The 23,042-nt window shown below is 39.6% G+C and overlaps 2 protein-coding genes across 10 annotated transcripts; both read left to right on the top strand.

Annotated features, from left to right (window-relative positions):
• The first annotated feature begins 459 nt into the window (after nt 1-459).
• Nucleotides 460-10,564, top strand: LOC133931855 (dihydropyrimidinase-related protein 2-like). Of its 2 annotated transcripts, none has more exons than XM_062378800.1 (15): nt 460-753; nt 3,339-3,427; nt 3,514-3,698; nt 3,835-3,999; nt 4,417-4,478; nt 4,621-4,701; nt 4,831-4,899; nt 5,372-5,492; nt 6,122-6,278; nt 7,409-7,550; nt 7,727-7,811; nt 7,935-8,020; nt 8,108-8,287; nt 8,498-8,663; nt 8,816-10,564. In XM_062378800.1, exons 1-15 carry the CDS (start codon nt 475-477, stop codon nt 8,905-8,907), a joined length of 1,959 nt encoding a protein of 652 aa, XP_062234784.1. In that variant the 5' UTR covers nt 460-474; the 3' UTR covers nt 8,908-10,564. The 2 variants fall into 2 exon arrangements, with proteins under 2 accessions (XP_062234784.1, XP_062234783.1); XM_062378799.1 differs by lacking the exon at nt 460-753 and adding an exon at nt 2,394-2,742.
• Nucleotides 10,565-11,088: 524 nt separating this feature from the next.
• Nucleotides 11,089-19,398, top strand: si:ch1073-416j23.1 (rac GTPase-activating protein 1). Of its 8 annotated transcripts, none has more exons than XR_009911926.1 (18): nt 11,124-11,193; nt 11,444-11,532; nt 12,020-12,222; nt 12,576-12,714; nt 12,818-12,891; nt 13,148-13,201; nt 13,349-13,447; nt 13,671-13,827; nt 14,145-14,269; nt 14,358-14,516; nt 14,868-14,963; nt 15,493-15,691; nt 16,102-16,207; nt 16,866-16,998; nt 17,229-17,318; nt 17,429-17,520; nt 18,567-18,669; nt 18,986-19,003. XR_009911926.1 is itself a non-coding variant. In XM_062378713.1 (17 exons), exons 2-17 carry the CDS (start codon nt 11,457-11,459, stop codon nt 19,029-19,031), a joined length of 1,890 nt encoding a protein of 629 aa, XP_062234697.1. In that variant the 5' UTR covers nt 11,089-11,193; nt 11,444-11,456; the 3' UTR covers nt 19,032-19,398. The 8 variants fall into 8 exon arrangements, 5 of the variants coding, with proteins under 5 accessions (XP_062234697.1, XP_062234698.1, XP_062234701.1 ...); XR_009911927.1 differs by having other exon boundaries at nt 11,125-11,193; nt 17,198-17,318; XM_062378713.1 differs by lacking the exon at nt 17,429-17,520 and having other exon boundaries at nt 11,089-11,193; nt 17,198-17,318; nt 18,986-19,398.
• The last annotated feature ends 3,644 nt before the right edge of the window (nt 19,399-23,042 follow it).

Below are 23,042 nucleotides of genomic sequence, written 5' to 3' on the forward strand. Positions count from 1 at the left end.
GTGATTCTTTCACTCAATAATAAAAACTGAGACCTAATTATTTTTTACATATAATTATAATATAATTTTAATTTTAACACAGTTTTAATTAGATTCTTATTGCTAAACTTAAAACTGTATTTCCTTACTCTGGAGCACAGAGTCGTCTGACTGACGGATTGAACGCCTACAGCAAACGATGGGTCGGGGGTCAGGTTGAGAGTCGGGGTCAGGGTAGGGAAACATTCCAGTCTTCTATCATCTGAACTGTAGGTGGAGCTGTGAGTCTGGTGACAGTCAGGTGAGCAGCAACACCTGAGAGATGATATACGACCTTTGACCCTCTCAGATTGAAGTCAGTCGTTCATTGTTTTCTTGCCTCTGATTGGTTCCTCTCAATTTCCTGCCTCCTCCATGACCTCCTTTTTGTCTCCTCCTCATCTTCTTCACTTCTTGTCGTCTTCCACTCATTGTCTCACATCAGATCTGTTCATCATGTCTGAGCGCAGGCTTTCTCCAGAGGACGACTGCTCTTCTCTTCTCTCTCGGCTGGGTTCAGACTCTCCTCGTCCTCGGATGAAGTATGGAGGGATGTTCTGCAGCGTCGAGGGAGCTTTTGAAAACAAAACCCTGAACTTCGAATCGTTCAGTCCGCAGACGCAGCGGCGCCGAGTCCGAAGCCGGACCGATGACGGTGACGGAGGAGAAGGTGGACAAGGTCAGACGGTGGTGTTTCCCTCCAGACACAGCCAAGACAACTACAGCAAGAGACAGGTTCAAATGACCTCTTCTGATTTAATGATTTTTTGTCTGTGAATGATTATTTCTATAATTTTGAATCTAGTCAAAAAATGTATTTAATGATAGAAGATTAAGGTTTAATGAAACAAAGCTGATACATTGGATGAATTTATAATTTATTTGTATCATATATATCTTTATATGCAATATATTGTTCTGAAGTGTCCATTGGCAAGATACTGAACTACAAATTGCCCCAGACTGCGACAGTGTGAAGGTCTAGTGAACTTTTGAGTGGTCAGCAAATACATATATATATATAGATATATATGTACATTTATCAACATATTTAGATACATTTGAGGTTGAGGAACAGGGTCTCCTGGTGGCGAACTGAGCACATTTACATCAAATATGGTTACATTTAGGGTAGGGTTAGTTAAAGTTAAGGCAAAGTTTTAGTTAGGTAATGGTAAGGTTAATTAGATTTAAGGTTAGTTAAGATAAGGTTAGATAGGTTTGGGTAAAGTTGGGGTTAGGGTTTCTTGTTTTAGGCACAAATCAGACTCAAATCATTTTCTCTGTAAACGGATAGGAGGCTGTGATTCTGTCTCCTGATTGGTTGAGTGAGGAGCCAAGTGACTCAGACAGAATGAGGTCGTGAAGTCTCGGAGCTGAACTCGTTTATTATGCTTCATTGATCACGCTGTGAAATCCAGGTCAGATGATCAGCTTCGTGTTCTCACTGACTCCAGTTTCTGTCGTCGTTTTTCAGAGCAGAACCAACTCCGACCACAACAAATTATCAAAGTAACTATGAGAAGGATAAACAATTTGAAGATAAAATAATTTATTCTACTCTATTTATATTTTTCGTTGTTACTTTTAACATGTCAGGAACATGTCACATTTAAGGAATATGTTAGGAACATGCAGGGGCGTAGCACAAGATCTGGACCCAATATACAAGCAGTCTCTGTGGGCCCCCTTCCTCTCTTGATTCATGATGGAATCATTTCGCAGACTTTTGCCTACTGTTACTTTACTTAAATGAGGTTCACATCGAGTATCTTGCTAAAAATAACAATATTTAACATGTATTCAGGTATTTCCTCAAGTATACAACACACCTTAAAAATGGCATCTGCATGTTTATAGCCATCTTCAAAATAAATCCTCTGTAGAAACTCAGCTGTAGCTCCACTTTGTAAAAAGTAAATACCATGTCCTCCTGGTTCGAGTCCACATTGTTCACTTGTTATTTTACTATGAGCTCCCAGTTAAGAAGAATTAAACCCTGGGCTACATGAACATCAGACAACTGGGAACAAACAGTGTGACCCGATGATGTAATGATGGACTCATCTTCCTGTGGAAAGAAACCTGCCCTGTTTGCTTTCTTTCTCTTTCCTGTTTTTCTCTTTTCTTTTCTGATTCAAAGACGTTTTCTTTCTTGACATATTGAACATCACTCCTCCAGTAGTCAGTCACTCACTGACTTCCATTGTGTTCACACTAGACCATTTGTTTGTAGGGGTGAGACCATAGGGTGAGACAGGTGACCCCTGGAAGCCTCCACTACTTCTGGATACTAATAAATAGATTTAAACAACCAGTTGCAGCCATTTTAATTATGTACTTAATAAGGATTTTATCTTTGAAAACATTCAGGCTTTTCAATTGCTTCCCTCCCGTTTGGGGCCCTGGGATGTCAGTTCCACCCCCCATGACAACGCCACATGTCTTGACATGTTCCTATCATGTCACATGTCCGAACTTCAGGTCATGTGTAAAAAACAGTCTGTGGTAGAAGCACGTTTCAAAAACCTGACTACGTTAAATGCAGCGTTCGTTGACTTTATTTTGAAGCTCCTCACCGGAAGTCGAGGGTGTGTATACTGGCTGCAGCGTGACGTCAGAGAAGACGGAAACAATAGCAGGCTGTGTCCGCGCGAGCATCAATCAGCTGATCACAGATCGGTCAGGATGTTCCAGAACAAGAAGAGCAGCGCGAGGGCCGCGGTAAGTCACCGGAGTCACCGGAGTCATCGGAGTCACCGGAGTCACCGGAGTCATCGGGCCGGTGAGGGAGGATGCTGCAGCTGCAGCTGTCATTCATCCAGCCCCGGTCCACTCTGCAGCATCCGGTCGGATCCCGGTTCAGTTCGGCTCGGCTCGGCTCAGTTCGGTTCTCAAGCTTAAGAACGGGACATTTCAGCTTTGTCTGTTTGACTGAGGATACAACGTCTCTGTGAACCACGCCCCCTTTTGACCGGTCGCCATACACGTGACCGTCATCATCAGATTAAAACTGAATTTACACGTTTCTGACGGTTCTTATATTAAAACTGAACCTTGTCTGTGATACATAACAACTTAGTTTCAGATAAAAATCACTTGATTTTCCTTGAAAACTATTTAATTGATGTTGAAAATATCTTTTATTTTTTTCATATTTCATTTTATCTTTAAACCGAAACTATCAAATAATTGAGGTTCAGATTATGATTGAAACATTGTCCTTTTTATAATACATTTCATCTGTTCTCAGATGTTTTATCTTTGTAATATTCAGAAGTGCTGACTTATTTTTACCCAGAATGCTTTTTGTTTTTCAGGTCGACCGTCTGATCATCAAAGGAGGAAAGGTTGTGAATGACGACCAGTCCTTCTACGCTGACGTCTACGTGGAGGAGGGAACCATCAAGTATCTGTTTTCATATTAATAACTATCAGATTGATGGATGTGTGGCTGTGAGCCGACTCTGACATCACTTCCTGTGTCCTGATCAGACAGATCGGGGAGAACCTGATTGTCCCGTCTGATGTGAGGACGGTGGACGCTTACGGTCAGCTGGTGATCCCCGGAGGCGTCGACGCCAACACCAACCTCCTCGCTCCACAGAAGGGCCAGAGCCCGACCGACGACTTCTACCAGGGAACTAAAGCCGCAGTGTCCGGGGGGACCACCACCATCAGTCAGTCATCAATATTCAATTCCATTTGTTTGTATAGCGCCAAATCATAGTAACATTATCTCAAAGCCCCTTTGGTTTTAATTAATACTGATTGATAGTGATTGATCATGCCACAGTCAGATGTTTGTCTTCACAGTCGACCATGTGCTGGTGGAGCCGGGAACTAGTTTACTGTCAGCGTTTGATCAGTGGAAGGAGACGGCCGAGCAGAGGGCGTGTTGTGACTTCTCTCTTCACCTGGACATCACTCGCTGGCACGACGGACTTTATGAGGAGCTGGAGACGCTTGTCAAAGATAAAGGTCAAAGGGTCAAAGGGTTAATGGGTTAATGGGTTAATGGGTTAATGGGTTAAGACATTTACTGTCCAACTCTGTCACAACCAGAAAAACATGAAGACTATATCACATGACCAGGAAGATGAAGATATATAACTAATTTAAATAACAACACAAACTACACACTTAACAGACTGAGTCTATGTTCTATACAAATATTATAAAGGTTGACATTGACGATTTTAAACTTTCTCTCAGGCCAAGCCCAAATTTAACTAACTAACTAGCTAACTAACAAACTAGCTAATTAACTGACGCACTGACTAGCTGAAGAAACAATGGGAGGTGGAAACATAACCTCCTTGGCAGAGGTAACTTAAATGAACTAGTGCTGTTGTTTATTTACTGTTGTGAGTTTACTGTTGTGTATTTGTGTTGCAGGTGTGAACTCCTTCCTCTTCTTCATGACGTACAAAGATAAATATCAGAGCTCCGACTCTCAGGTGGATTAATAGTTCATTACTTTATTGATTATATTATTAATGAAAGTATCTGATAAAATACTGTATTAATAATTTAGTAAAATTATTGTTTGTTGTTGTTTAATTCCAGTAATGGAATCTTCCCCTGTTGTGTTGGTTTCAGCTCTACGAGGCGTTCGGGGTCCTCAGAACTCTCGGAGCCATTGCCCAGGTCCACGCAGAAAACGGTGACATCATCGATGAGGTAATCACATTCTGACTAATCAGAGAAGAACACTTACTGTCGCGATGAGAACGAGTTGGTTCAATTCTATTTATTTTAAAAATGTATTTGTTACAGTGTGTTAAAGTGCTTTGATTTTTCGTGTTTCAGGAACAGAAGAAACTTCTCACTTTCGGCATCACTGGGCCAGAAGGACACGTTTTATCTCAACCTGAGGAGGTTCTCGCTCTCTCTCGCTCTCTCTCTCTCTCTCTCTCTCTCTCTCTCTTATTTATATTTATATATATATATATATAAATATATGCATAGATATAATAGGGCTGTCAAAATTAAAGCATCAATGAAGGACGATTAATTTGTGTAATTAACCCATTTCCTTTACGCATTAACTCATGCGCAGATTGTTGTTGTGTGTATGATTTAAATTTTTTTTAGATGTATATATCCGCCCTCTGTCATTTATCTTTCCGTTCCCCCAACCCTAGACATAGAGAATGGAGATTAATCTGATTAAAATGTTTAAGCATTTGACAGCCCTAACCCTAGGGCTGTCAAATGCTTAACCCTAACCCTAACCCTATATATATATAATATATAATATACATATATATATATATTTCATATAATATATATGCATACACACACATGCAGGTCCACCAGGAGGCTTAAGAGAGAGTGTGTTGGGTTTCAGGTGGAGACGGAGGCGGTCAATCGAGCCATCACCATCGCCAAACAAGCCAACTGTCCGCTTTATGTTACCAAGGTGATGAGCAAATCTGCAGCAGATGTCATCGCAAAATCCAGAAAGAAAGGTGACATCCTCCTCCTGGGTTTTAATCCAGATTAGGTCCAGATTTCATTTGGATTTAAACAGTTTTAATTTTCTGTAATCTTTAAAAAATCCGTCTGTGACCTCTAAAGCTTCCAGCATCTCAAGATGACTATGATCCATACCTGGTCAAGGTTAGAGGGAGTTAACCCTGACCTTTAACCCTTAACCTGCAGAACCTTCCAGCATGAAAGAGAAAAGTTGTCTGGGTTAAACGCTTCATCATTAGTTTCTCTGGTTGCTGTTATGACCTCTGACTTTTGGCAACAGTACTCAGCTCCTTTGTATCATTACACAAGCCTCTAGAAAGTTAAAGAGCACAATCTGTATACTGGAGTTTGATTCCAGACCTGGTGCCGTTAGTAAAAGATTAGCTTACCTATGTCGAGTCGTTCTTCTTCCCCACCAGGGATGTTATGTTCTTCATTCCAGGACCAGTTAATGATGCCAGAGATCAGCATTTCTAGGTCTGGGTCTTTGTCTGCTCGCAGTCTGAATCAGATCGCTTGCTGTCACTTGGGGTCGCACCTGGGAGTGAGACTCCAGCAGGAACACACAACAACATGTTCAATGTGGTGAACACAAAGTCTTGTCTCATGCTTCTGCCCTCAGGTATAGTGGTTTATGGGGAACCAATTACAGCCAGCTTGGCCACTGATGGCTCTCACTATTGGTCCAAAGACTGGGCCACAGCTGCTGCCTTTGTCATGAGCCCGCCCATCAACCCTGACCCCACAACTCCACAGTACTTGACCTCTCTGCTGGCCTGGTGAGTAAAACTCCATCTATTTATTGGGATAGGGTATGATGGTGAGCATCATTCAACTTGATCTGCCTCCACTGGGGGTAGGACTGGTTCCACAGGAGAGGAGCCTGGTGGCTGAAGGTTCTACCTCCATTCCTGCTCTTACAGACTCTAGAACCACCAGAGAACCTTTGTTTTGGGAGAGCAGTGATCTATCAGGACAGGACAGTGTTATGAGCTCCTTGATATATGAAGGGTTTGAATGTTGAGGACTTTATATGTGAGGAGCTGGTTGTGATATTCAGAGTTTCACAGGGAGCCAGTGCAGAGAAGCTCAGAGCAGTGAGATGATCTCTTCTGGTTCCTGTCAGCTCTCGTGCTGCAGCATCTTGGACCAACTGGAGCTTCTCACAGACTCACTGGGACGTCCTGATAATAAAGACTTACACTGGTCCGGTCTAGAGGGAACAAGTGGACGAGTTTCTCAGCTTCCTTCAGAGACAGGATGTTCCTAATGTTCATAATACTGTGCAGGTGGAAAAAAGCTGTCCTACAGACTTGTTTTACATGTGGGTCACATGTCCTGGTCCTAAATGAAGGTTCCTCACAGTGGAGCTGAAGGAACACGATTAGACGATTAATCGTGTTACACGATTAGATAAAAGTGTTTAGAACAACTAAACCTGCTGTACATAGTCTGGTAACAAAGTTAAACTGATCTGATTTCATATTTAACACTTAACTAAAGGTAAAACCACATTAAACATCTGTTTTAGAATCAAAAGGACAAGTTGATGTTTTGGATGAAGAGACAAAAGTCAGATCTATGAAAGAAAAGCATCCATAAGTGAGGAAGCTTATGAGTTCCTCCTGGGAGTTAAAGGTGGTTCAGTAAATAAATTGATGAAGGTCAATCTGAGCTTCTTCTGATTTCTTCCATCAATTATCAGTAATGAAGGTTCTTTTTACAACTTTCTTTCATTCTTTTAGAATTTAGCTTCTTTTTATTGACATGCTTTTACACAGGAGTGTTGAGTGTCTCAAACAACACACCATCAACTTGTGTGCCAGTAACAATGAAGTAGCTGTCGTGTTGAAACCTCAGCAGTCCAGATGCAGCAGGTGAACCTCACACAAGTTTTATGTGTTGTCAGCGGTGACCTCCAGGTGACCTCCAGTGCTCATGCCAGTTTCTCTACGGCTCAGAAAGCCATCGGAAAAGATAACTTCACTTTGATTCCAGAGGGAACCAATGGGATTGAGGAGAGGATGTCAGTGGTCTGGGACAGAGCTGTGGTAAGACAATTTGACCTTTGACCTTTGCTCCTTCGCTGACCCATATACAGAAACGTTTAATCCTTCCTCTGCTCATGATCATAAAGTTACCTATTTGAACTTTTTTGAATGAAATTCCACTCATAACCAACAAATCATCAAACATGACACATTTGACATGAGTTGTGTGTCTGCAGTCGACAGGGAAGATGGATGAAAATGAGTTTGTTGCAGTTACCAGCACCAACGCAGCTAAACTCTTCAACATGTACCCAAAAAAAGGTATTGCATTTATCAGTTACAATTTAAGATGCTAATGATGTTTGTTTTGACTGTTTCACTTTAAACCTTTTTATTCAGGATGAGATGTTGATTTATCTCGTACTGGTGCACCTGTGTGTTCAGGACGCATCGCTGTAGGTTCTGATGCTGACATTGTCGTCTGGAACCCGAAGGAGACACAAACTGTTTCTGCAAAGACTCACAACCTGGTAACAAAATCAGTATGATCGACTGATCCCAATAACGATCAGTCACGATAAAGTGATCCTCCCCTCACATGTTGCCTGTGTGTGCAGACCGTGGAGGTGAACATCCTGGAAGGTTTGGAGTTTCGCGGCGTGGCGTCTGCGGTGATCAGTGGAGGTCGAGTTGTTCTTGAGGATGGAAAACTTAATGTGACCGAAGGTTCTGGACGCTTCGTCCCCAGGAAGGCTTTCCCTGACTTTGTTTACAAGAGGATCAGAGCCCGCAGCAAGGCAAGCGACTAAGAATATACTGTAGTTCAGTGATTCTCAAGGGGCTGCGTGCACCAGCTGGTTGGTCGTGAATTGAAAAGATTGAGAACTACTGACCAAGTTAACCAACCTAAGCAGCTGGTCAGGTGGTTAACCAGATAACTAGTGAATGGGCTTATCAGTCAACTGATTCATCAGGTAGTTCTTTCAGTTGTTCTCTCTTTGTCTCAGATGGCAGAGGCTCGCGGTGTTCCCCGTGGAAGCTATGATGGTCCTGTCCATGATGTCATCAGCATGACTAAATCTGTCCCGCACACTCCGTCCAGCAGAGGGCCCACCGGTCCAAAACCCCAGGCTGGCCCCCGAAACCTCCACCAGTCAGGATTCACACTATCTGGTAGGAGGAGCACGTCTGCAGTGTGTCCATCAGTGATCTGATCAAACAAAAGTGATTGACCCTGAGGTGCATTCGGGGAAATTTAATTTACAGTTTAGGGTTAGGTGATGATAGTTGATGAATTATGAACAACATCACTTCTTCTCTTCCAGGTGCTCAGATTGATGACCACATACCTCGTCGCTCTGCTCAGAGGATTGTGGCGCCTCCTGGTGGACGATCCAACATCACATCTTTATCTTGAAACAACAACAACACTTACTGCAAGATACAACTAGACCTACTGCAACCTGACAAATCTTACAACTGGGCCTCAGTGACATCGGTTCTCTGAAGTGCCACCTGCTTGCCCGGCCACGCACTTCAGTTTACCTATAAAACACCTATGTTGATGTGGAACCAGTTGTTAGTACAATTACTACAAGAACCTATGATTAGAGCTTCACCCTACTAATAGACCCTGCAACTAGTACTACACTATAACAAAAAATACTACAATCTTCAACCAGTACTACACCCTACTACTAAAACCATACATTACAGCTAGTACTAATTCTGACAATGATTTATACAACCTACAACTAGTACTACACCTTGCAAGTAGTACAACACCCTACAACAAATACTACAATTGACTGTTTGAACTACAGTCTACAGCTAGTACTATATCATACAACTAGTACTACACCCTAATCCTTCAAACAGAACTTTGTGTTTTTCGATACATGTCTTAAAATGAGAACTCTAAAAAGCTTCCTCTCATCTTGGGTTAGAGTTAGACAGTAACTGTAATATTAGTATAAGTAACGTTATTATTAGAAGTCAAAACCATGAATATTCCTGAACATTCTTTTTTAGTTTATTTAACTTCATCTTCAGAAAAATCCTCAGAACAGTTTCACGTTGTGGATTTATAATTTCATTCTTGTTTATTATTATTAAAGTGTGATACTCTGTAAGCTGCAGTGGCTGTTTCTCCAGATGTTTCAGAATGTTTCAGACTAATTTCTGTTGTTTTAGTTTCATTATTTCACTGTGAGACTTTTAGAATCCTCTGTGGTGGCCTCCTCAGTCCTGTCAGTGTCTCTACTGGGTGGATTGACTCCAGGTTCTTTGTCCCAACAGGGTGAACCCAGTACATATGTATTTTATTGAACTGATTAGTTTTAATTGCATTAGACATCATGTGACTGTAAATGGTGCTAATTAATCCATTGATACTCGCCACTGTCAATAGAAATCTCTTCTAGGCCACACCCCTTTATTATTAAAACGTGACATAATATAATGACTCCACCCCCAGAAGAATCCAAAACAAACTAATATTCTCACCCCCCCACAATCCACACTTTTTAACTGTGGTTGAAGTAACCAATGTAACTATTGACTGCAGACCATTGCTATTGTTCGATGTTGACCTCTGCACCCGAACCTACTTCTTTGACCTCTGAAGGGATTTTTTTTACAGTGTTTTTGATTTGTTTAATACTTCATTTTATAACATGATCATTTTGTAATTTTCTACAGTGTTTATATCCTGCAGCTTTAGCATCAGTGAACAACCTTTCTGTAAATCCTGTTCTTCTTTCCAGGAGATGTTCAGACAGATGTTTGAACACGAGAACATCTGGATTAGAGATGAAACATGGGAACAGCTGGATTACAGATGTGGCTCCAACACGGCGGATGTCTTCCTGCAGGCTGATGTTTTTCTGTCCTCACAGAAACACTGAAGCCAACATGGAAAACACACGCACTCTTTAAACTGATCATGTGCTTATATGTGTTGTTGTGTATGTAAAGAGGAGTTACTATGGTGACTGCTCTGTATCTATTGTGTAGTGATTGTGAAACGACTTCCATTTGTGATGAGAGTTGCATGAATAAAGGAGAGAAAAACCCTCAGAGTGATACGTCTGTTTTTATCAAGTATCTGTGTTGATTCATTAAGTAATAATCCACGTTCATTGTTTGTTCTGCATCTTCTCTGATTGAAATTTTTGTGCTTTTCAGGTTTATTTTTAGAATTTCTATTACATCATAGAAACAAGTTATTTCATGAATTCAATTTAAAGTAAATCTTGCGCAGATTAAAAAATACAATTTGACTCAGAGAACAAGCAACTGAATTATTGTAGCATGCATCAAACTTCAGCTCAAGAGTTTGATTCCCGGCTATAGAATTTCACTATATTATACTTAGATATATACTCACCTTATTTTACTCTTAAATAATTAAATTTTTATGAAGACGAGAGAAAAGTTTTCCGTAAATGATTTACTAATAATGTAAACAGGAACTGGATTTGTAAATATTTATTTAGACTTTTATTTTCTCATGCATACTCCAGAACAGAAGGTGGCAGTAATGCACCAACCAATGGTTGCGCAATGCTATAAACAAGAATAAACAATCACATGGTCACAGACTCAGCTGATTTAAGGAGAATAGCAGCTGCTGTGTCACAGTGAGTTTAAACTTTCATTCATTCATTTTTCTGTGATTGGCTGAAACAGAACCTGACGACATGTGAGTTTCTTCTTTGCTCAAGTTAGTTTGTTGTTGTCTTTTTCTCTTTGCTTGTTGTTTGTTGGTTAATTTATCATTTTGTTACTGTTCTTTGTCTGTTGTTTATTAAATTACAAGAGGGTCAGAGGTCATGAGGTCAGAGGTCAGGGTGTGGCGCCTCAGAATGTTTTTTTAGTTTAAAGCTTTCCTGTCTGATTAGCAGATATTTTATATGCTCACCATGTATTGATTATCACTGTGTATTGATTAGACCTCAGGTGGTGATGGGGGAGTCTCGGGTCATCGTGGAGGAGCTTCTTGCTCTTTGTCTCCAGAGGATCAACATGGAGGAAAACATGGGTCTGGTTCATGACAACGTTAAAACTGTTCACACACATTTAACCAATTTAATCCGGTAAAAACCAGCTCAACCAGTTTAACAAGTTCAGCTGGGTTTATTTCTGTGGTTCAGAAAAACATGTTGTTTAAAACATATTTGAATGAAACCAATACAATATTAAATCATGATTTAAATAAACAAGAGCTGAATCGATTCCTAAAGTGAATGAATAAAAACAGATTTTACCGGTTCAGTGTGTAGAATGTAGTGACATCTAGTGGTGAAGTGTCATGTTGCAGCTAAATACAACTCACAAGGAAAACATTTCTTCTTCTTTGACTTTTTTTCTTTCATCTGTTCACTGTTTGAATTTTAATGATAATAATAGTGAGAGTAATAGAAGTGGGTGTCTCTTGTCTCAGCTGGATGAAGCGGTGAGGATCTGATGTGATGAAGAAGAGGCCGATTAATTGACAGAGTGATGATGGAGATGTTCTTTTTTCCCAGAGATGGTTGAAGTGGTGAGGAACTTTGAAGCAGTGAAGAAGCGATGGATGTTGGCTGAGGTGGAGCTGAAGAAATACAAAGAGCTGCTGGTGAAGTCGGATGTGGCCAAAGCTGCTCTGGATGTGAAACTAAAGCACGCTCGTAATCAACTGGATGTGGAGATGAAGAAACGTTTCAAGATGGAGGCTGACTACCAGTACCTGGTGAGCTCATCTTCAAGATGTATGTTGAACGTTGTGTCAGAGGAGGAAGACAAACTTATTTAACATTTCGTCAGGACAACAGTCAGACTTAGAGAATTGTCAAGATGTTATCCCGATCTGATTTAATCTTATTTCAAGGTTTCTTTATTAGAACCAAAAGGTAAATTTGTGATGCAGACAGGGTACAGCAATCCCAAATTCAAAAAGGAAACAAAAGTCAATAGTGTTAAGTCAATGATCATATCCGTTATTTGATCTTATCTAGTGTAATCAAATCTGATTTATTCTGATCTAATATGATCTCATTTAAATTAATTTGGTTAATGTGCTTTGTTCTAATCTCTGGTTCACAGCAGCGGCAGATGCAGCTCATGTGCGACATCCTGGTCCACGACAGTAAATCAAGTTCGTGTCTGAACGATGAGCAGAAATCTCTGTTAGCAGCGTTCGAGCACAGAGGAGGAAACGTGACTCAGCAGCGGAGCAGCAAACGGAAAGTTCACTCAAATATTAAAGATAAGACAAAGGGAAGAGGGAAACAATTCCTTAGTAGTTTTGATTGATGTTCCTAATAATGAGTGGATTTGTCTCTTCAGGTTGTCAGTGATTGACGAGTCGTCCTTCTTGTCTCACTCTGACATCAGCTACGACCGGACTGATGATGACGTGGTACGAACATGTATTTCAACACATGACAGGAAATTATCTGATCAAGTTTGAAAGTTAAGATTGAATTTTTTATTTATTCAAATTGGGCGTTTGTATTTAAAATAGCTGTTGCTATTAAAACATAAAAAAAAACCTTTAAGATATGTTCATGTAAGAAAAAACGTGTGAACTTCTGTTTGTATATAAATTCTGTAGAGTTAAAAATCTGTTTCCTGATTTTAAATATTTTAATAAAAATTGCTTTAATATTTTTTAGGATTTGGACTCGACTGTGATAAAACCTCTGAGATCTCGAGTCAGAGAGAAAAGGGTGAGTCAGTCCCCAGACGTCCCCTGGAGACGTCCCCTGGAGACGTCCCCTGGAGAAGTCCCCTGGAGAAGTCCCCTGGAGAAGTCCCCTGGAGACGTCCCTGATGCCAGACCATCTGACACTTGATGTTCTCTTGGTTCTCTGCAGCGCTCCTCGATGGGACCTGGTGTCGGCGTTACTGTTGTTAAGCGAGGAAGAGGCAGTAACGTGTCCTCAGAGCTGCTGGAGAGAAAAACTTTAGAGAAGGTGAACGGATCAATTCAATGACTTGATGGGTAATTTGATAATCCATCAATTACCAATAAATTAAAGATCTAACAGATGTATTTATAGATATTTAGCACAGAGGATACTTCATAGAAAGCAGAAGGAGATAAAACACTAAGAACTGAATGTTGAATCAGAACATGAGGAGAAGTTGTTACGCTCAGTTATTTGTATTTTAAATGTTGACATTAAAAGTGTGAAGGTGAGTATTTTTGTGACTCAGGAGGTCGAGACGATCGTGAAGGCGTCGGTGACGACTCCGGACACTCGAGGTCAGATTCACATGGTCGTAGGAATCACTCAGGAATCTCCTGAACGTCCAGCACAGAGCGACAGTCAGGAATGTTCAGTGGTTGGAGGTGAATTGAATCTTTTTATCATAATATTATATCTGTTTTATTATTAATGGTCATATCAGTCAATTCACCTTCCCGATGCTTCATTTAGTCTCAGCCAGGATTTATAGTCATTTTTTCATCAGTGCGTTGAAGAACAAAAGAACTCAAATCAAGCATATATGTAGATTAACTTTTTTATTCATAAAATAAATTCTTGAAAAATAGATAGTTGATGAATGTTCTTTTTTTTTATGAAGAGAGTTGGAAGTGACCATAAAAATTATAATAACTATAATATATAATGATGAATAAAAACTGATGTGTTGATTATTTGTCAGATCAAACATCGGTGTGGTTTCCATCTGAAGAGACGGAGCCTGAATCTGAAGATCGTTCGTTAGTCACTTCACTTCACATCTACAGAGCTGAAAAAACCCAGAAACATGTTTTTCTTTCTAAAACGGTAAAATCCCTAAGATGCACGATGAACATCGACCTCACTGAGCCACCATCCTGACCTGCTGCTGTGATTCACCCTCCTAACCCTGCAGGTGATCCGACCGGAGACCTGCTCGCCGTGTGGTAAGAGGATCCGCTTTGGGAAGATGGCTGTGAAGTGTAGAAACTGTCGCCTGGTCGCTCATCCAGAGTGCAAACAGAAATTCATTAATGGCTGCTCGGCCACCGCCGCAGGAGCTTCAGCTCCGATGGTTTGTCAGTTTTTTGTCAGAATTTTTACTGTGACAGCTTCACAGATTATCTGATTTAAAGTTTGATTTTATACCTCTAGATTTAAACCTGCAGAATCAATCTCCAGATCAAACCTCTAGAATTAACCTCCCTGTTAACACTCCACAATAAGGCTCCAGATTAAACCTTCAGATTAGACCTCCAGGTTAACCTGTAGTTAAAACATCCGTATTAATGTGTTGGTGTAAAGCCCCAGATTAATGTTTAGACTAGAATCTGGAGGATCAATACCTGGATTAAACCTCGAGATTAATGTTCCAAATAATTCCAGACCTACAATTGAATCAAAAAACTAAAGAAACTTTTTTCAGGATTCATTGGAAAGTTTCGCTCCGGTGACTCATCCCAGAATCCCTCGGTTAATCCAAGAGTGTGTGACAGAGATTGAAAGGCGGGGCCTGCAGGAGGTGAGTTGATGTTATTCAAATTGTAGATTAAATCAGATTAAAGCCCCTACATTGAACTTTTCATTTTCATTAATTTTGCCGGCTCTGTGGACGGCGGGTTGGGGTTGTTTCCACCAGTGTGTATTGCCGTCTCAAATTAACGTAGGATCTGTGGGGCAGGTTTTCATGATGCTTTGAAACTGGTGAGTTAAACCTCACCCTTAATTAAAAAGTGGACGTATTCACTAAGTGGTTTTTTTGCTTTGAAACCTTGAAATGTTTTGCTTGTGGTTTATAACCTAATCTGCGATTTTTATTTGTGGTTTTAATTACCCTCGCCAGAGAAAACACAAGGTCAAGCTGATGTGGGGACAGAGGATCACTGCTCTGTCACAGACCACAGCTGGTCTATGGACACGTGATTCCTTTATAGTCTTGTTTCTCCAGTTTTTCACTGACCATGAAATATATGAATGTCATTTATCATGTTTTTGTACATTGTAAATATGATGGTTTAAAAATCGACATCTCTCCCACTCCCTGTCTGCAGCGGGGTCTGTACCGTGTCCCTGGCGGCGGCCGTGTGGTGAAGGATCTCAGAGATCGCTTCATTCAGGGGAAAACGTCGCTCATGCTCAGTCATATTCATGACGTCCATGTTGTTTGTGGACTTCTCAAAGACTTTCTGAGGAAACTAAACGAACCTCTGGTGACGTTCAAACTGCACCGCACCTTCATGGAGGCTTCAGGTATGAACACGGAATATTTCCACATGTTCTGACAATGATAAAATCAATGAGATCATCACACACAAATATAAATATTAAATATATTTCCGGCACAGTGTTTGAAATCTAATTTGCAGCATTGTGAGATCCAGACTTAAATGTATTCATGCAATAATATATTCATATGCATTAATGTAATTAACAAATATCTTTAACCTTAGTCGTAGCTTAATATTTTTTTTAAACACAAAATATTCTCCATAATTTAAATTAGTTTTAAGTATTTATCTACCCCGTTTAATGTGATTGCTAGTGACTTTCATATTTTTGTTGTAAAGCACTTGTTTGTATTAAAAGTGCTACACAAAAGAAGTTATTAATGTTATTTCCAGTTGATGTGAGATAAGCTCTTCTTCATCACTGTGTTTCAGAGCTGTCTGACGAAGACAACAGCTCAGCCATCTTTTATCAGACCATAGCAGAACTACCCAAACCCAACAGAGACACTCTGGCTTTCCTCATGCTTCACTTACACAAGTAAGAACTTCCAGTGAACAGTTTTCGGTTTCTTCTTGTTGGTACGTGACATGTCGACAGTGCTTTCAGTTTCAATTACCACAATGTAGCACATGTGTTGAGCTGATGCAAGAAAAACAGTCAAATTTATGAAATAATAATTTCTCCTTTAAATGAATACATTTTATACTCTTGAATATTTAGTTGTCATTGAAAAGTATGTGGAGCAGAAGAGCCGTAAAACGAATCCAAGTTTTAATTTTGAATATAAAGGTTTATTGATTAAAACTTAAACTGCTGAAATTTTTATGAATGGTGGGATAAAAATATTTGTCTTTGTTTTACAAAACAAATATGTTCAAACTACCTTGTTGAACATCTTTACCTTCACAATGCATGCTGGGAAATGCGAGCTAGCATAATTAGATAATTAGTATATAAATTATTCATATATATATATATATATATATATATATATATATTCTGTAAATATATATATGAATAAAAGCAGACTGAGAACAGAACCGTGAGGAACTCAATCAACAGTTTGAACTGAACAGATCTTTACAAAACTTTTTCTTTAGCAGGAAATGATTTACAGTGATAAAGTATTGATTATTTCACAAAAGTAGTACGTTAAATTTCTTTTATATTTGGCTTGTGTTTTTTGAATTTTCAGAGTGATAAAGAGCCCTCAGTGTCAGATGGATCAGAATAATTTGGCGAGAGTCTTTGGACCAACTATAGTTGGTCATGGGATATCTGAACCTTCGCCCACGACGATCATGAGAGACACAAACACTCAACCGAAGGTCAGTTTTCACTTTCACCTCAAATTCATTCACCTGAACGAATAGCAAATGCTTTCTTTTGCACTCACAAACAAAATTAGATAAGATGAAAATCACATGTAAACAATCATCATTCAAATTTTTTTGCCTGACCTAAAAGACAGAATTAACGTGTATGTACATGAGTGTGTGAATTCATTGTGCACATCATTTCTCACAGGTTATTTGTCGACTCTTGTCTCTTCCTGAAGATTACTGGAGGCGTGTCCTGGCTGTTCATTCAGATAAAATTTCGTCCTTATCCTCCACCAATAAGACTCACGGTCAGGAACATGGACACGGTGAGTTAAAAAACTGACAGAGAGGTAATAAAATCATCGGTTCATACAGTTCAGTTTGTGTCGTGGGTTCAAATCACAGTTTTATCTTTTTTACTGAATGACATATACAGTGTCTGACATCACTTCCTGTCGCTGAGTTCCAGACAACTCGGATGTTGGATTTTCTGACTTGAAACTTCCAAGTTCCGACTTCCAATGCTTGGTAATAACATAAATGAGAAGCTGATGTTTATTTGGCTCATGATGGGACAATTCCACTCATACAGAAACAAAGAGAAGGAGGGAGACAACGGCATTTTATATTTGTATACTTTTTTTACTTGGAAACACATTCCAGTACATTAGAGTGAGACATCACGCGCTGTCACTCAATCTCACAAACAAGAGGTCAACAAAGGCTCTACGGCCTCAGCTACAATATTAAATCTCCAAATGTTTTGTGACGTCAAACAACTGCTGCTCCCTGAAGTCGTGGGTAGATACATTTGCCTCAAGTACGACTTTGAGTTGTGTGCATTGCACTTTTTTGAGGAGGTTGGAATTTTGTCTGGAAGCAGCATTAGGGGACACATGCAGTGATGTATCTTGTGACATGACTTCCTGTTTCTCAGTGAACAAGAAGTCAGAAATAAATCAAAATGTAAAGTTATTTCCATCCTGATTTGAATGAACAAAATCCAATTTTCCTCCACTTCTCTTTGTATATTCTTCACGTTATTTCATTCCTTGTTTTATTTTCAATTAAATCTGTTTTGTTGTTAATTGTATGAGTAACCAATTGTTAAAGGTTTCCTCTATGAATTGAATACATCTTTTTTCAGGAATTGTCAGTTTGTTTTTGCCTCGGAATTTTATTAGAGCCGTCAGCGAGAAGCACCTCGTACATTTTTTGCAGATCTTCAGTTATAAATAAGTTTTTTTTTTTTTAAAGGAAAAAAAAAACTGAATGTAAGTGTCCGATTGATGCACACCTGGTTCACCTTTCCAAACTCCTTACTGCTTGTCCTTGACATCTTTCCTTGACCTTGTAACGTATTCCATCAGGGTCAAGGAAAAGTGGTTAGGAAGGGAGATGATTTTAACTTTCCAAAAAAAGGGCCACAGGAATATGTCTCCTTTATTTTGAACATGTCCAGAGAATACAGTTGACCGTGTCATGTTCAGCATTTACACAAAGTCGGTCTGATCGTGAGCAAACATTGAACACACGTCTGTTGCCATGTTTTCATTCATAACTTTATTCTTCAGGTCCATTGTTTCAACCGTTGACGTCTCCAGAGTTGAACAGTTACTATAAAAGTGAAAGCAGAGGATCTGTGAGAGGAAGGATCAGAAACGCATTAACTAACACGTAAGACCACGACACATTAGATACAGGACGCTAAGCATAACTTTTCAGTAATCAGTTTATCAAACTCTTATTCCACTGCTTAATGTTTAAACAAAACAAATACTGTATAACTTGTCCTGGTGATAATATCTAATCACCTGAAGATGATTTAACTACAAAATTGTGAAAGAATATTACGAGAACTTATATCTATATTAAATGTTTTTTTATAGGGATGTAAATTTGAATACAAATAACATAGTTATCCAAATTACCCTGTCACATCACTGTAGTAGTGACTGAAGTTTACATTTTGTGTTTTTGTTTCTTACGTCAGTGGTCGGGTTCCAGCAGGAAGGAAGTTCTTCACTTCACCCAATTGATCCAATCACCTGTGAAATTGGAACCACTTGAATCTTAATTCAATAACAATGTGTCAAAGAATTTAGTAGAATTGTCCATTGATAATGTTCATAATCATGTTTTTTGTCTAAATAGAAAATGTGTCTATTTAGACAAAAAACAAACAAAAGGCTACTGTTGAGGAAAATAAACTTGTCGAGTTTTTTATGCAGAGTCTGTTTGTCATCGTTCACTGGGAAATAAAAAGAACTGGTCTTTAATATTCCCACTAAGTTTTAACCCTGTTTGATGTCTAGAAAAACTGTTGTGTTGCTTTGCATAGTTAAGGATTTAGTCAATCCAAATTCTGAATGAACATTTGAGAATAAACTTGAGTGACAAATATTATTACCTGTTGTTGATCATGACCATGAATTCGACTGGTGGCCTGAGAAAGAAACTATTCTTTATTGTTTCTTTACTACAGTAAATTTTCATCTAAGCTACAACATGAAAATGAATTGTAATGTGTGCATATTTGTATGTTGTACACCTGGTTTTGTTTTAGGGGTGACACAGGGTCCTCAAAGTGTCTGTGGACTTTGAATTGAAGAAAATGCTAACTATTAAAGATAAAATTACCTCCATGTAATTAAGGTTAAAAGTTTGAAATAAAGAATAAGTATTTAACCATAAGAATTGAAGTTATTTGTCGATGTCGGGGAAATTTCTATAAAGTCAAGGACAGAGTTACACAATTGTCTTCCTGTAAGTTTAATTCCTACATCTGCAGATGGACTCACCATACACTTCACCTGATGTGGCAGGTACAACGAGCAAAGAGCTAAGGAGAAATCAGATTCTTATCAATTATTAACCAAGAATGAATGAATGGATCCACTTCAGCACTCACAGCCTTCATAGGTAAGTGTACCAATGTGACATGAAGAGTCCTGGTGGAACTCAACAACCTGAAGTTCACCTGGATTAATACTGTCTTATGTTACAAATGTTTACTGCTGTTACCACTTTAAAAGTATGCATTACATATAAGTGTTGACATAACCTATGATATTCGTCATTGAATTGTACTCAGTACATTTTCAGATGACATGCCTGCTTTTTGCACATTTACCCTTTTTCTTATAATATATCAAACATGACGATCTCATATCTTAACTATGAAAGATTTAATTACTCTGACAGTAATTTAAGTAGTTTCATTAGAGAAATCAGTAAATGACAGCAGCACTCAGGTGGAACGTTTGGCACTGGAGCAGTTGCACCCCGTACTGTCAGATGCAGTCTGGATGAGGAACTGAATGCTCCGTGTCGTTCCTGCTGCTGCTTCCATCCTGTACTCTACAGGTTAGTAGTGGGTGAGAGTCTCCTACGTTAGCTCCTAAAGCCTCGCTTGATCACCACGGGTGTCATTGAGACGTGTTGACTGGTAAAACTTAGAAACTCCGCACTAGGTGGGCGGGGCTACATTCGCCTGTATAGGTGTTTAATTTACCTGCTCGTCGTCTTGCAGGCGGGTCGCGATTTACAGTGTGTTGTTCAGCTCCGACACACACAGACTCTGTAATTCATGTATTGTTATTGTGCCTTATAAAGACCAGTTATAAGCTAATGTTCAATAGGTCTATATTGTAAATGTTTATATTTCTTTATGAGTGATGATGTATATTAAAATGTTTGGAGGAAAGAGACATCATAATAATTGAATGTATGTTTTATGTACTTAAAAATGTAGTTACACTCAAAGAAATGCTTGTACTTGAAATTGTGTTTAATTTGAATAAGATGCAGTCTGGATGTGGAACTGAATGCTCCGTGTCGTTACTGCTGCTGCATTCATGCTGTATTCTACAGATATACTTTGTTGCTGTGGTAATAATTTTGGGACCCATAACATATATCTCCAACCAATACTTTGACGTTAAAAAATTAATCTAACATTAGGGTAAAATGAGGCAAAAATTGAGGTACGAACCTTCTTGGTGTTGTCAGAACATGCTAGCACATTGATGCTTATGGTTAGAGTGTGTGTGTCCAAGCAACTTCGACGAAGAAAGAAATCATTTTGTAATAAGTTTTTTTTTTGGGGGGGGGCGCCAGGAGTGAAGCTTGCCTAGAGCGCCAAATGTGCTAGGGCCGGCCCTGGTTAGATGGTGACGATTATATCCAGGGCCTGACTTCACAGATCCACTGTAATGCACGGGCCCTCCGAGGACCTCTGGTGGTGCTCCTAAACTGATAATAATGCAGTTATTACACGCTGAAAATACAGATAGGTAGACTATTTCCATTAAAGAGGCTGCAAATGCAGATAAACAAACTATATACAAAGCATTTTATATGCTTAAATCTCTCCACTCGTCCGAGGGAGGGTTCGTGGCTTAGTCAGGTAAGTAAGGTAAGTCAAATTTTGATTTAGTCTGGAAGCCCTGTCGCGACGTTTTGAAATGTTTGTATCAAGGGCTGGTAAGTATGTCAGTTAGATTAGTCAAAATATTTGTCTTTTCTTCAGGCAAGGGCTGGTAAGTATTTCAATTAGAAATAGTCATTGTATAACCCCCACGGTGGGCCACTGTGAGATCTTAGTTCCCTGATCCTTCTCTGGTTAGGGTTAGGATTAGGGATGAAAGCACATTGGAGAAGGAGATATTCTTGAATAACTTTTTCTCTGAAGGTCAAAGAGACTTGGAAAGGTGTTGTGTCTGGACTTATTTGTCCAGACACAACACCTACTACTACTGCGGATCGATTGGTACCATCCACGAGCTTCTACGACCTTCGGAAGGGGTCGAACGACCAAATTCCCAGAAGTGGGAGGAGCTAGTTAGGAATTAAGTATTTCTGGTGGAATTTCTCTTCACTCCTGCACTCTTACCTTTCAGGTTCAATCAAGAGGGGCCTGATGTGTATCCAGACCACTGCCTCCTTGGCCCCCCCTGGCACCCATGATTGGGCCCCCTGAAGAGCTCCTGTGCCCCATACACCGCACAGCCCCTGAAGATGCTTCACTATCATTCTTACAAGCGACTGATCTTGGATTTCTCCATGATTGGTGTAAAGAGCTGATATTTCTGTGGGGCACATCTATTCTGTGTGTGCGCACCTTCGTTGGGGTTAGGGTTAATTCTGAATTGTGAATTTTATATAATAAAATTATATTTATTAGGAGAACTCTCTCTTGGGATGGTAAATATCCTATTATTTTAACTTTTGGTGGCTTATATGCAGAGATATTTAAGAAAAACGGGATTGTAATTAGGCACTCACAGCATGCATTGCGTGCTTAGGAGATATTCTTGAATAACTTTTTTTGTGAAGGTCGTAGAGACTTTCTACGACCATCGGAAGGGGTCGAACGACCGAATCGCAAAAGTGGGCGGGGTTAGGTTTAGGGTTAGGGTTAGGGTTGGGTTAGGGTTAGAGTTCAGGGTTCATGATTATGGTTTATTTGCACTGGCCTATTGATCTTAAAGTGGTGGCAAGGTTAGGGTTAGGGTTAGGATAGGGGAAATTGATCCGCCTCCTTTTAAAGGTGGCGGAAGGTGCGGTCCTTCCTCCAGGGGGCTACCTGGTCCCTATTGCGTTGGTAGAGACGACCTTGTCGTTTCCCATATGCCACCGTCGTCCAACCTCTGTCATTCGGGTCATAATAGGTCATGTTTATGTTGTGGTAGTGTTAGTGTATGTGTGAATTTGTAATATTAGTCCGTGTCGCCTTTGTTATTTATATATAATGAATTATAATTTTTAATATAGTTGTAGTTGTTTTCTATTTATTAAGAAGATATTTATAATAAATTTTGTATATAAAATGTCCAATTTATGAAATAAAATCAAAAACTTCAAAAAATAAAAAAAGTGAAAATAAAAATAAAAAATGAAAAACACGTGACCGAGTCACTCGTGTTAACGTGCCACCTGACGACGTTTCGACCCTCTTGGGTCTTCTTCAGGTCAAAAAGGCACGTATGATGGGAAGAAATGGCTACCAGTTCTGAGCAGTGAGGTCTTTCCCCTACGAAGATCAGAGC

The sequence above is a fragment of the Platichthys flesus genome, chromosome 20 (assembly GCF_949316205.1).
Source record: "Platichthys flesus chromosome 20, fPlaFle2.1, whole genome shotgun sequence".
Lineage (NCBI taxonomy): Eukaryota > Metazoa > Chordata > Actinopteri > Pleuronectiformes > Pleuronectidae > Platichthys > Platichthys flesus.

Excerpts from the sequence above, each read along its gene's own strand:
- LOC133931855 (XM_062378800.1), top strand. The coding sequence starts at position 475 with ATGTCTGAGCGCAGGCTTTCTCCAGAGGACGACTGCTCTTCTCTTCTC. Across the intron at positions 6,279-7,408 it reads TTGACCTCTCTGCTGGCCTG|CGGTGACCTCCAGGTGACCT; the intron begins GTGAGTAAAACT and ends ATGTGTTGTCAG. Across the intron at positions 8,664-8,815 it reads GTCAGGATTCACACTATCTG|GTGCTCAGATTGATGACCAC; the intron begins GTAGGAGGAGCA and ends CTTCTCTTCCAG.
- si:ch1073-416j23.1 (XM_062378713.1), top strand. The coding sequence starts at position 11,457 with ATGGGGGAGTCTCGGGTCATCGTGGAGGAGCTTCTTGCTCTTTGTCTC. Across the intron at positions 11,533-12,019 it reads CAACATGGAGGAAAACATGG|AGATGGTTGAAGTGGTGAGG; the intron begins GTCTGGTTCATG and ends CTTTTTTCCCAG. Across the intron at positions 12,223-12,575 it reads AGGCTGACTACCAGTACCTG|CAGCGGCAGATGCAGCTCAT; the intron begins GTGAGCTCATCT and ends TCTGGTTCACAG.